At 36.4% G+C, this 12,038-nt stretch overlaps 2 protein-coding genes across 4 annotated transcripts; both read right to left on the reverse strand.

The window, feature by feature from the left end:
* Positions 1-2,582: 2,582 nt before the first annotated feature.
* LOC111801405 (galactinol synthase 1) lies at positions 2,583-7,626 on the reverse strand. 3 transcript variants are annotated; one of them, XM_023685397.2, is made up of 5 exons: positions 7,319-7,626; positions 7,040-7,130; positions 4,790-6,844; positions 3,488-3,949; positions 2,583-2,934 (listed from the first exon to the last, which is right to left on the reverse strand). In XM_023685397.2, exons 3-5 carry the CDS (start codon positions 5,099-5,101, stop codon positions 2,704-2,706), a joined length of 1,005 nt encoding a protein of 334 aa, XP_023541165.2. In that variant the 5' UTR covers positions 5,102-6,844; positions 7,040-7,130; positions 7,319-7,626; the 3' UTR covers positions 2,583-2,703. The 3 variants fall into 3 exon arrangements, with proteins under 3 accessions (XP_023541165.2, XP_086982937.1, XP_086982936.1); XM_087126811.1 differs by having other exon boundaries at positions 4,790-6,866; XM_087126810.1 differs by having other exon boundaries at positions 4,790-6,869.
* A 936-nt stretch (positions 7,627-8,562) lies between these two features.
* Positions 8,563-11,589, reverse strand: LOC111801346 (ADP-ribosylation factor 2). Its single transcript, XM_023685306.2, has 7 exons — positions 11,456-11,589; positions 10,737-10,897; positions 9,969-10,039; positions 9,705-9,824; positions 9,262-9,380; positions 9,096-9,177; positions 8,563-8,882 (listed from the first exon to the last, which is right to left on the reverse strand). The coding sequence occupies exons 2-7, from the start codon at positions 10,882-10,884 to the stop codon at positions 8,877-8,879; spliced, it is 546 nt and encodes a 181-aa protein (XP_023541074.1). The 5' UTR covers positions 10,885-10,897; positions 11,456-11,589; the 3' UTR covers positions 8,563-8,876.
* Between the last annotated feature and the right edge of the window lie 449 nt (positions 11,590-12,038).

Here is a 12,038-nt window from a genome sequence, read left to right on the forward strand (position 1 = left end):
GGATTGTAATTAGCCAATTAGATGAAAACTTTTTTTTTTTTTTTAATTAATAAAAAATACAATAAATTGTTTATTATTATTTTTTTAATTTTAATTTTTTTTATTAATATATATATATATATATATATATATATATATATATATATAATGTTGAAGAAGAACTCGGGATCGTGAAAGGAGATTGAAAGGTTAGCAGGAAACAAAGGAAGTTCGTGTCGTCCAGTTGGAGTCGGTTCAAATTAGCAGTGGACTGAAAATCTTCGTGTCACCTATTCAAATCTGCTATTGACAATAAGGATAATATGTAGGGAACACGTCCAGTTGGGGCATGTGTAGGAAACACGTCCAGTTGGGGCAGTTAGTTTAGTCTAATCAAACTGGATCAAACTGGTTTCCTTATTTTTGCACAGTGATAGTACGGTTAGGGAGTGTCCAACCACCCTGCCCCCTAATCGTTGTTGGTACTGTTGGCTAGATTAAGGGGTCACCTCCGGAGCATGGCTTTGATAACCAGGGAGTGTCCAACCACCCTGCCCCCCTAATCGTTGTTGGTACTGTTGGCTAGATTAAGGATCACCTCCAAAGCATGACTCTGATAATCATGTTAGGAATCACAGATCTCCAAAATGATATGATATTATCCACTTTGAGCATAAGAACGTAAGCTTTCGTCGCTTTACTTTAGGATTCCCAGAAGACCTCATACGAATGGAGATAGTAAGCATTGCTTATAAACCCATGATCAACCTTCAATAATTTTTTATCTTTTAGCTATTTATATATAATTAAGTTTTGAAAGAAAAAAAAAAAAAAAAGTTAATGTCAAATCTCCTCCCTAACATTGCTTTTAAAGACACTTGGCGTGGTAATAAATAAATAATAGTAGCATTATTATAGTTATTAATATATTAATTACTTGAAATTTACTAAAAAAATGACGTATTTATACCTTTTATTAATGAACATTAATGATGTATATTTTAATTTCCAATAATATAATATTTTTTAGTTCTAAAAAAATCTTTAACATTTTTCTATAATTTTCATTTTCTTTTGAAAACGTAGTATTAATATAAGAGTATTTTTAATTTTTTTTTAAAAAATAGTTGAATAATATTTACGTAATTTTTAAAAGTTTAAGGATATTTTAAAACTATTAAGTTTAAAAGTGTTTTTAAAATAAAATACTTTTATTTTATTTAAAATTAGCTATTTTGAGTTTTTTTATTAAATTTTTTAAAAGTTTAATTATTTTTTATTGGGCTGCTAGTTAGAGCTTCACTTTGCTCACATAGCATTGTTTGTGGGCCGGGCTATATGCCTTTGTGGGCCGGGCTATCTGTCTTTGTGGGCCGGGCTATCTGTCTTTGTGGGCCGGGCTATCTGCCTTTGTGGGCTTGACATTATTTTAATATTTTAATTAAAAAAGAAACTGACCCAATTTTGTCTCTTTTGATTCACGGGAATTTTTAATAATAATATATATATATATATATATATAGAAAGTATTATTTTAAAAAACTTTAATGAATCATTTCTATTTTTACGTATAATTTCTATTAAAAACATAAAATAATTTTTTTTTGTAATAAATTTAATGTTCGACCCATCTCATTTTAAAAAGTTTAATTTCAATATTTTCGACCCTTAAAAAAATTCAACTTATGATATATATATATATATATATATTGGTTAAGGGAACCCACGGGAGCGTAGCGAAAGTGAGTCTTCATGGGACAATTGTCACTACTTATGGACCCGAACCTGGGTGATCTATCCATGACCAGGATGAAGCTTTGGTGAAACTAAGTGGAGGTCCGAACCGAATGATGTTGAAGAATCAGCGGATGAGTTGTGGTTAGGGGTGAAATGCCACTCGAACCCAGAACTAGTTAGTTCTCCCCAAAATGCGTTGAGGTGCAGCAGTTGACCGAACATCTAGGGATAAAGCACTGTTTCGGTGCGGGCTGCGAGAGTAGTACCAAATCGAGGCAAACTCTGAATACTAGATATGGTCTCAAAATAACAGGGGTCAAGGTCGGCCAGTGAGACGATGGGGCATAAGCTTCATTGTCGAGAGGGAAACAGCCCGGATCACTAGCTAAGGCCCCTAAATGACCTTCGTGATAAAGGAGATAGGGATACAGAGACAGCCAGGAGGTTTGTGTCTTAATTTTTCTATACGTATATAAACGGAGACAGAGAATTAGGCGGGAACATGGTCAAACAATATAACCAGAAATCGGGACGGGCAATAAAACCTTCGTTATCGACTTCATTAACGTATCTCTCCTCACTCCCTTCTTCGTTCTTAATTTAAACAAGGATTGTCCATCCCATTTCTGAGATGGGTCTTCGACCTCAAAAATTAAATAGACATTCTATATACCTTAATTATTTTTGGGTCGAAAGTAAATAACGAAAACAAATAAAAATAGATAATATTATTTCTCATTTATTCTCATTAAATACATTCATTTTGTAAAAATAAAAATAAAATAAAAAAAATAAAAACATTTATCTGCTTTTTTTTTTTTTTTTTTTTTGGAATTCAATAAGCCTCCAAAGCATAGAGATAAATGGGTATATAAATTTTGTTTAATTAAGAAAGTAGAATTTAAAACATTTAATATAAATATATAATTATAAAGTTTTTTTTATTTATTTTTTATTAGAGAAAATAAGGTAATATGTATGAATCGATCAAGCAGCAGAAGGTGCTGGCACATGGGAAATGTTGGGCTCAGGCATGGAGGACAAAATTGTCAATTTTGGGACTGCATTGGCTTGATCCTCCTCTTCAACGACGTCGTTTGCAGACTTCAAATCCAGCGACGTGTCGTTGTAAATGTCCCACCATTTTGCCACCAACTTTTTGATGTCGTCTCTGTCCATGTTGGCTTCCTTGCCTGTGTACCTCCATGGCTTCGATCCCTGTAAAACGCATGTAGTCATAATTAATTTTGTATTAATTAGGGGTGTTTCAAAGATTGATGACTCGAAAAACTCGATCAACCAAACATTTATAGGAGTCATCACAATGCTTTATTTTAATTAAACAGTCGGATTTTCCTTGTCCGTATCAGTTCTGAGTTTGATGTTCGACACCTCGAGAAAGCCCCTGAAAGAGTCATTCCCTGTCAATGACCTGCTACCGTTAGATTTTTCTTGTTGTATCAGTTATGAGTTGACTGTTAGACAAGCAGCAACCTACTCCCACGGGGTCATCGCAATGCTTTGTTGCTCGACACTTGGGAAAGACCCCCGAAGGAGTCGTTTCCAGTCTGTTCCTCGGCTGGCAAGCAACGACGTGCTCTTCCGAGAGCAACTTAAAGCTTAAATTTATGTTAATTTTTTTATACAATTACGTTAATTTATGTTAATTTTTTTATAAAAAAAATTATAAGCTAACTCAACCCAATTCAACCCGAACATCTCGAGCACTAATAATTATGTTAAAAGAATGGGCATGGAGTGAGAAACTTACCGCAGCACAGTAATGGACGACTTTAACTTTATCGACATCGTTCTCAACGTTCTCGGGATGGCGCCACAGCATGGCAAGAACGAGATTGTAGGTGGGAGGAATGGGCTTATAAATGTTGCGGAAGAACATGTTGAGAAAGTCCTGCTCGGCAAAAGGGGTGGGAGGGGTAATACAGAGAGTGTGAAGAAGGGAGTGGTAGGTCAGGTGGCTGGGCTGGAAGACGAACATGCCGGCGTTGAAGTAGAGCGGCGGCGGGGGACCGGAGGCGCACGGCCAGGTGACTCGGTCGGGACACTGCTGGCAGTAGCCGATGGAGTACTGAGGGGAGTGGCTCCATGTCTTCTCGCAGAAGCAGTCCATGACGGCGTAGAAATGGCCGTCGGGGTTGTCGAAGAGATGGTCTATGTTGTCGTATACTTGGATGTCTCCATCCAAATATATCATCTTCTTGTACTCCACAAACTATTCCAGAAAAACCAATAATAATAACACCATGTTTAGACTAATATATATATATATATATACATCAAATAAATTAGTTTTGAGCGGGCGTGAACAGGAACCGAGAATATAATTCTTGTCCCCGACCTCATTTAAGCTAAGGCGAAAATATCTCACAGCTCCCTCCCTTATTATTTGTTCCATTCATGGTGGGTCCTCATTGTCTCCAAATTTTCTATTTTTTAGTTTTCTCTAGCTTGATTATTTTCAATTTTTATATGGAAGGAGTGTATTGTATCGGCTCAAGTCCACTACTAACAGATATTGTCTTCATTAACTGCTTACTCTCAAGATTTTTAATACACGTCAGCTACGGAAAGGTTTCTATACCCTTATAAAAAAATGTTTCATTATTCTCTCCACCGATGGGGTGGACAGTCCTTGTCCTTATTCATACTCATTCCCATCTCCAATCAATGTGGGACCCCTTAATCCAACCCTTTTAGAGCCTAGCGTTCTTGTTGACACACCGCCTCTTGTCCACCCTCTTCGGGGCTCAATCTACTCATCAGCACATCGCCTGGTCTCGGTATTAGCTCTAATAGGTCCGGTATCTAGCTCTAATACCATTTATAACAGCTCAAACTCACTACTAGTAGATATTGTTATCATCATCTTTGGGCTTTCCACACCCTTATAAAAAATAAAATGCTTCATTCTCCTCCCCAACCAACCTGGGATCTAAAAAATGATACATTAAATTTGATAATTCTCATGCATGGGAACAACCCCACGTCATATATTGAATCAAACCAACAAAAGTTGGGATCTTTCTTAAATAATAAGGATGTTGCCACTTACGTTCCAAATCCGAAGCTTGGAGTAGTTGATAACGTAATAGGCCATGGCGAATTGGATTTGATTCTCAGGAGGATAAATCGGCTCAATTTCCCGAATGATGCAGCCCTGAGCCTTCAAAATCTCCCGGTGCTCCGCCGGAACATCCGGCAGCACCGCCACCACCAGAGGGTAAGCGGTGGCCACCTTCCGCAACCCTTTTGCCAAACCCGTCACCCCTTTTACGTAGTCGCCGTTTCCGGCCAAGAACGTCACGTACGCCCTCGAGGCGGTGGCGCCGCCGGCTAGGACATTCTCCGGAAGTTCTGGAGCCATTTTGAACTCCCGAGAGCTAGGAAATTATTAATGAATAATGTATTGGGTGTTTTGTCTTGTTGGTGTTGAATAATGGAGGGAGACTTGGGGTTGGTTTTTATAGGAGGGAAAATTTAAATGCAAATGCAAATGCAAGTGAAATGAAACTAAAATGAAGACTTGTGGTCGTTTTCGATAATTGATGAAGATGATTGGGAATGGAAAAATGACGGGTTCAAAACCGAAATTAATCAATGTGACTATCAATGAGAGAAATAAAAAATCAAATTTGTAAGAGTAGAAAAAAATTATTGAATAATTTTAAATAAGGTAAAGACGATATTTAAGGTTTTAAAATGTCACGGTACGCTATGATATCACTCTCTCTAATGTCACAGTATGCTATGATATCACTCTCTCTAGAATAATAGTCTTATCTTAGCCCTTTGAAACATGGTCATAAATCTCTCCGTTATTTTTGTTATATATATATTAGAAAAACTGTCCATGATACTAATTTTGGTAGGTTTTTATTAGATTTTAACATGTGGGCCTGTGGGGTAGAAGTTCAAGCCTTAGACCTTTTGATCGAGGCATTTATAATATATTTTGTGAGATCCCACATCGATTGAAGAAGAGAAAGAAACATTTCTAAGGGTGTGAAAAGTCTCTCCCTACATACGTGTTTTAATGGGCCAAACATTTCTAAGGGTGTGAAAAGTCTCTCCCTACATACGTGTTTTAATGGACCAAAGTGAACAATATCTATTAGTGGTAGGATTGGGCTGTTATCAATGGTATCAAAGCTAAAAACATTAAGCGTGTGAAAACCTCTCCTCCCTAGTAGACGTATTTTAAACCATGAGGTGGAAGACGATACATAATGAGCAAAAGAGAACAATATCTTACAAGTGGACTAGGACTCTACCTAGTAGACGTATTTTAAACCATGAGGTAGAAAACGATACATAATAGGCCAAAGAGAACAATATCTTACAAGTGGACTTGGACTCTACCTAGTAGACGTATTTTAAACCATGAAGTAGAAGACGATACATAATAGGCCAAAGAGAACAATATCTTACGAGTGGACTTGAACTCTCCCTAGTAGACGTATTTTAAACCATGAGGTAAAAGACGATACATAATGGGTTAAAGAGAACAATATCTTACAAGTAAACTTGAACTCTCCCTAGTAGACGTATTTTAAAACATGAGGTGGAAGACAATACATAATGGATCAAAGAAAGCAATATCTTAAGAGTGAACTTCCGCTGTTACATATTTTGATTATAAATATTTAATTAATTAGGTTGAAAAGGACAAATAAAAGAAAAGGGAAATAGCCTTAAAAATGGTGGAAATGAATGAAAGAAAAGTTCCAAAAAAGGAGAAAGGGAGAGGATGGGTCATTGGGTTGAATGGAAATGTGGTAGAAGAAACAATAGGTGAAGGCAATGGCAATGAAGTTGATATGTTCAAGGCATATGCCAACCACAATTACTCGGAAGATTCTGAAGAGATCCATTCTCTTCAAAATCATAGATTGTTTTAAATATTTCTCTAAATACGTATAAAATCACTTAATAATTATACCTATATGCTGAAAATTAATATACACCTAATCAATAACCTTGATCCACGTGTCAACATTTACCTAATCTCTTAATTAAACTATAGGGAAAAGTTTGTACCTATATGGCATCATTTTCCAGAGCAATTCTTTCACTTGATAAGCGATGGGACAAGAGGGAGCCCATCATGCTGCAAAAAACAAGCCAAAGTCCTGCTATAGAAAATTACAAGATGGGTGACTTGAATTTTCCTTGGTAAACTTTTTTTTTTTTTTTTTTTTTTTCCAATGGAAAGAAGTACAATTGCTAACGTAATACGAGATGCAAGTTGATGATAATGAGAACGACATGGATGGAGAGAGAGATTGCAGAGTGTAGAAGATACCTGCTCGGGCACGCACACGTGCGAGGTTGCAAGCGTGGGGGCGAGAGAGGAGTTCGAGCATGTTCTTCCTCCAATGCTTAGAAGTGAGTGTCTAGGATTGGTTTGGCAAATTGGCATATGGTCAAAACATTTTGCTCCACATGAAAGAATTGAAAATGGCAGGCTAGGAATTGGATGCTCTATATATTCTTTTATACCAAAGGAATTTGGGATGATTGGGGGAAGGGAATGGGTCGTGCAATTATTAGGTTTAATTGAAAATCATAGCCATATACTTACCAGGCTAGCTCCATGCCTGTGCCCATAACCACGCCACCGTTCGTCAGAGATTCCCTTGTCTCTAAGCCCCAGCCACACCCATTTCCTCTTTGCTGCAGAAATCATAAACTCATACATATATGCATGCATACATGCTTCCTTATTAAAATTACACTGAACAGCCACTCAAAAAGAAGAAATTACTCTCTAACTTCTACCAGACACCCAAATAAGTCACTTCGAGTATAGTTATATGGATAAAGCATCCATTATTCTTTTGAAGTCTTTTGAAGACCAACAGTTCAATCCCTATACCTTTTACTACCAACAAATAACTATATGAATAAAGCATCAATTATCATCCTAAAAGACCAATAGTTTAATCCCTATGACTGTCATGGTTGAATTATATATTTTTTTTTAAAAGATTTACTACCACTACAACAATTCAAAAATTCTAAATCTAGGTAAAAGTGATCTTGGGTGTAACCACTACAACAATTCAAAGATTCTAAACATAAAACTGGTCTTGGATGTAATCTACTCCAACAATTCAAATATTCTAAATCTATACTATAAAAGTGATCTTGGATGTAACCGCTACAACAATTCGAAGATTCTAAATCTATACCATAAGAGGGTTCTTGGGTGTAACCGCTACAACAATCCGAAGATTCTAAATCCTAAATCTATACCTGATCTTGGGTGTAACCGCTACAACAATTCAAAGATTCTAAATAAATCTATACCATAAAAGTGATCGTGATCTTGGGTGTAACCGCTACAACAATTCAAAAATTCTAAATCTATACCATAAAAGTGATTTTGGGTGTAACCGCTACAACAATTCAAAGATTCTAAATCTATACCATAAAAGTGATTTTGGGTGTAACCACTACAACAATTCAAAGATTCTAAATCTATACCATAAAAGTGATTTTGGGTGTAACCGCTACAATAATTAAAAGATTCTACATCTATACCATAAATTCAAACATTCTAAATCCATACCATAATATAGTGTGTACCCGCTACAACAATTCAAAAATCTTGGAGGTAGGATTTTCATCTCTAACCAAAAATATGTGAACGTTCTCTCGGCTTCACTTGAGAAATACTTTCATGGGCAAATTGATAATTAGATTCATCATTGTTGACTGGAAAGATTTGAAAGCGATGAATTACTTTGGAAAAATACCTCCAAAAGCTCATCTTGACACATAATTACGAGCATCATTATTCGTACTCGTGCAAGAAAATTGAAATGGCAGCAACAAAAGAATGTGTTATGAGACAAATCAAATATGGAATTATACATCAACTAGTTTCAGCTAGAAATCAAAAGAAAAGAACAGAGCGTACAGCCCTAAAATAGAGCCTGAAACACAATGACCGAGCCTAACCATTCTGATATTACAGTATAATAATGACAAATAGTTTGCTAAAAGCTCCCGTAAACAAAAAAAAAAAAAAAAAAAAAAAACCATAACCTCTTTTAAGGTGCCCCATGAAAAAATTAGATAATATTCACCCTGCATCCAGAACTGCGAGTCTCAGAAGAAGCAACTGTTCGATATCCTTATGCCTGCATAGAAAAGGACCATAGAGATGTAAATAGGTGGCTCAACAGGATGGCACTAAAAAGTAAAAGAAGATGCAACGCTTTCTTCATTATTCCATCCACACCATAGGAAGAAGGTTTGGTGTAAAACAAAATTTCACCGCCATTGACATAAAGTTTTGCCCACAGAGTTCAAGATCAAATTGGAAAAAAAAAAAAAAAAATGCTATTATTTACCTTGTTAGCAATGTTGTTGGAGAGCCAATCCAACCCCTCATAAAGCCCCTCCCCAGAGGTGGCGCAAGTGCTCTGGATGTACCTGAAGATATTGAGGAAGCCATTAAAATCTTAGTAGGTAATGGAAGGAAAATTTTATGTTCAGAATAAAGATAACAAAGCCTACCAGTGACGCTGGCGGAGAGAGTGGAGACCCAGCTTATCAGTGATTTCAGCAGCATTCATTGCATTAGGAAGATCTTGTTTGTTAGCAAAGACAAGCAGAACTGCATCTCGCAGCTCATCCTGGGATCACATGAATTATTAGTAATCAATTGTACTATGTCTATATAAATTGAAACACTGAGGGGGGAAAAGGTAGCTAAGTTGGATATTATGCATATCTTTTCCAAATGACAAGCATTTACGTCTGGCTGGACATTAAGAACAACATCATAAATGCTCGAAGTTGGATATTGGGATGGCAAATGTAATTTAGCAAAATAAAAATAGTAAATCATGAACTATTTAAACAGTACTAAAAAAAAGAAGGGAAAAAAGGAATTCATAGCAGCATCGTGAGCAATTTCAAACCAATGTTCAAACTAGGTAGCACGTAGTATGTTGTACCTCATTCAACATCCTATGCAATTCATCCCTGGCCTCAACAACTCGATCTCTATCATTGCTGTCAACAACAAATATGAGACCCTGTGTGTTCTGGAAGTAGTGCCTCCACAAGGGACGGATCTGTTGAACAAGAGTTTAAGAACTTAATTTAATTAGACAGCCAGAGAATACAAATGAAATAATGAACAAAAGCATTCTAATAGAAAATTTTAATGAACTCCATGCCAAATCAGACTGGAGAACAATCAATATAGAAGTACAAACCTTGTCTTGACCCCCAACATCCCAGACTGTGAAGCTGATGTTTTTGTACTCTACAGTCTCCACATTAAACCCTGCAAACAAAGAACGTGAGCTAAATTGCAATTTTTATGAAACAAGTGCAAAAAAGTAGAGGATGTGAAGAGACATTTCAGACAAGATGACAATCAGCTGACTGAATTAAATTTAACTTTGTTGTATACTGGTCTTATGTAGACAATAATTGACTTGGATAAGATGTAGGAAACTTGGTATATAATATTATAGAGTTAACAAACAACCGAGTCCTTACTGCTTAAGCAGAAGAAAATTGTGAAACCGCTGAAGAATGTGTAAAACCATGGCAGAGTCAAATACTATACGAAAACGGAACGCAGCTATGAGAGACATCTAAATTATCCTTCATCGATAAATCAATGCGACAATCTAGTGATTGACTCTTTGCTTCAGCATTGGCTGAAAACATCGGTTTTATGCAAATAAGTATCCAGATGAATAAATGCAAGAAGTAAAATATTTATATGCACAAACAACCGACTGTAGTATATTCTGTATCACAAGAAAATTGTGAACCGAACATGAAGGAGCATTGCCATGGTAGAATCCTAGTAATAAACCAGAAAAAATATGCATAGAAGAGACGTCTACAACCTTCTTTTCTTAAAGAAGAACATACATATAGATCTATCTGCATGTTGTATATACACACACACATAGATCAAGGATAGAACATATAATAACTTGATTTCTTAAAAGGAAAAAGAAACTCACCAATGGTAGGGATTGTTGTGACGATCTCGCCGAGCTTGAGCTTGTAAAGGATAGTTGTCTTACCAGCCGCATCAAGACCAACCATCAAAATTCGCATTTCCTTCTTGGCAAAAAGCCGACTGAAAAGCTTTGTGAACGTTAGCCCCATTTTCTGTCGCTGCCTAGAAATCCATAAAAGATTCCAACACCATCAGAATGTATCAGATGAGATCGATATCCATTGCGACAAGGATCAAGTGAAAATAGCAACACCGCAACAGAAAATCAACAAAATCATCATGTATGAAAATCCAGATTATTCAAAGTACCAAACATTCAAATGGAACGTCTAAAAAACATCATCTCAGGATCATCAATTTAGTAAAATGATATCCATCCTGATCATCAAAGGGATCTGAAGGTAGATCGCATCGCAATATCAGATCGCCTTACGACCAGGAAATTGACCTCATATTAAGCTCATCCAAGAATTCATGCATCCGATTAAGAAATTAATCACATGAAACTCGCCAAAGAACCAGATCGGAACAATTCACGTTTGTATGAATCCAAGGAAATGCATAATTCATATTTGAAATCGATGCAGATATGTCCGAGATTCATGAAAAAAGGGGAAAAAACCAATGGCCAACAGAAATCGAAGAACCTCAAAATCAGAAAAACTACATTAACACAGAAGGAATTGAAAAGAAGAGCAAAATTCGTAAACAGAACATTACCTTCAAAGAACACCGCCGAGAATCTACAATGGAGAAATGAGAGACGGTGGGAAGGTGTAGATCTCATCGGGGCCCTAAATATAAACCGAAAGGCAAGGGAAAGCCGAAGTACGAAACTACCCTTTTGCTGGACCGTGGAAGAGCCAACTAACCTCCAATCAGAAACGAACACGTCATGGGTCTAAAAATTCACAGCTTGGCGTTATTCGACTTTTCGCACACAATAGGGAATTAATATTAGTTAGCGTGTTCGTAACTTGTCCAATCAGTGATCGCCACGTGTCGATGCATGTTGCGTGGAATTGAATGTTATATGGCCCCTGCGGTCCTTGGAGATTCAAATTTGAAAAGTCTTGATATCAGACGTTAAAAGAGCAGTATTTTTTTTTTAATATACAAAAATAATATTATTTGATTTTTATTTTTTTAATAAAAGTAAAATATTAATATAAATTTTATTTATTTGTTTGTTTCCAAACATTTAATTAAATTCTGCAACGGTCACGATTATAGTTCTTTAACGGTGCGGTCTCGTGATCTTGACACGCTCGCGACAAGTTTTAAGGACCGAAGCACCCTTCAC

Source organism: Cucurbita pepo, chromosome 9 (assembly GCF_057944985.1).
Source record: "Cucurbita pepo subsp. pepo isolate OVF chromosome 9, ASM5794498v1, whole genome shotgun sequence".
NCBI classification, from domain to species: Eukaryota; Viridiplantae; Streptophyta; class Magnoliopsida; order Cucurbitales; family Cucurbitaceae; genus Cucurbita; species Cucurbita pepo.

Coding starts and splice junctions, on each gene's coding strand:
- LOC111801346 (XM_023685306.2), bottom strand. CDS start 10,884: ATGGGGCTAACGTTCACAAAGCTTTTCAGTCGGCTTTTTGCCAAGAAG. Junction 9,825..9,968: donor ATGTTGGGGGTCAAGACAAG/GTTTGTACTTCT, acceptor CTTGTTCAACAG/ATCCGTCCCTTGTGGAGGCA. Junction 9,381..9,704: donor TGCATAGGATGTTGAATGAG/GTACAACATACT, acceptor ATGTGATCCCAG/GATGAGCTGCGAGATGCAGT.
- LOC111801405 (XM_023685397.2), bottom strand. CDS start 5,101: ATGGCTCCAGAACTTCCGGAGAATGTCCTAGCCGGCGGCGCCACCGCC. Junction 3,950..4,789: donor CCAAGCTTCGGATTTGGAAC/GTAAGTGGCAAC, acceptor TTTCTGGAATAG/TTTGTGGAGTACAAGAAGAT. Junction 2,935..3,487: donor TCGTCCATTACTGTGCTGCG/GTAAGTTTCTCA, acceptor TGCGTTTTACAG/GGATCGAAGCCATGGAGGTA.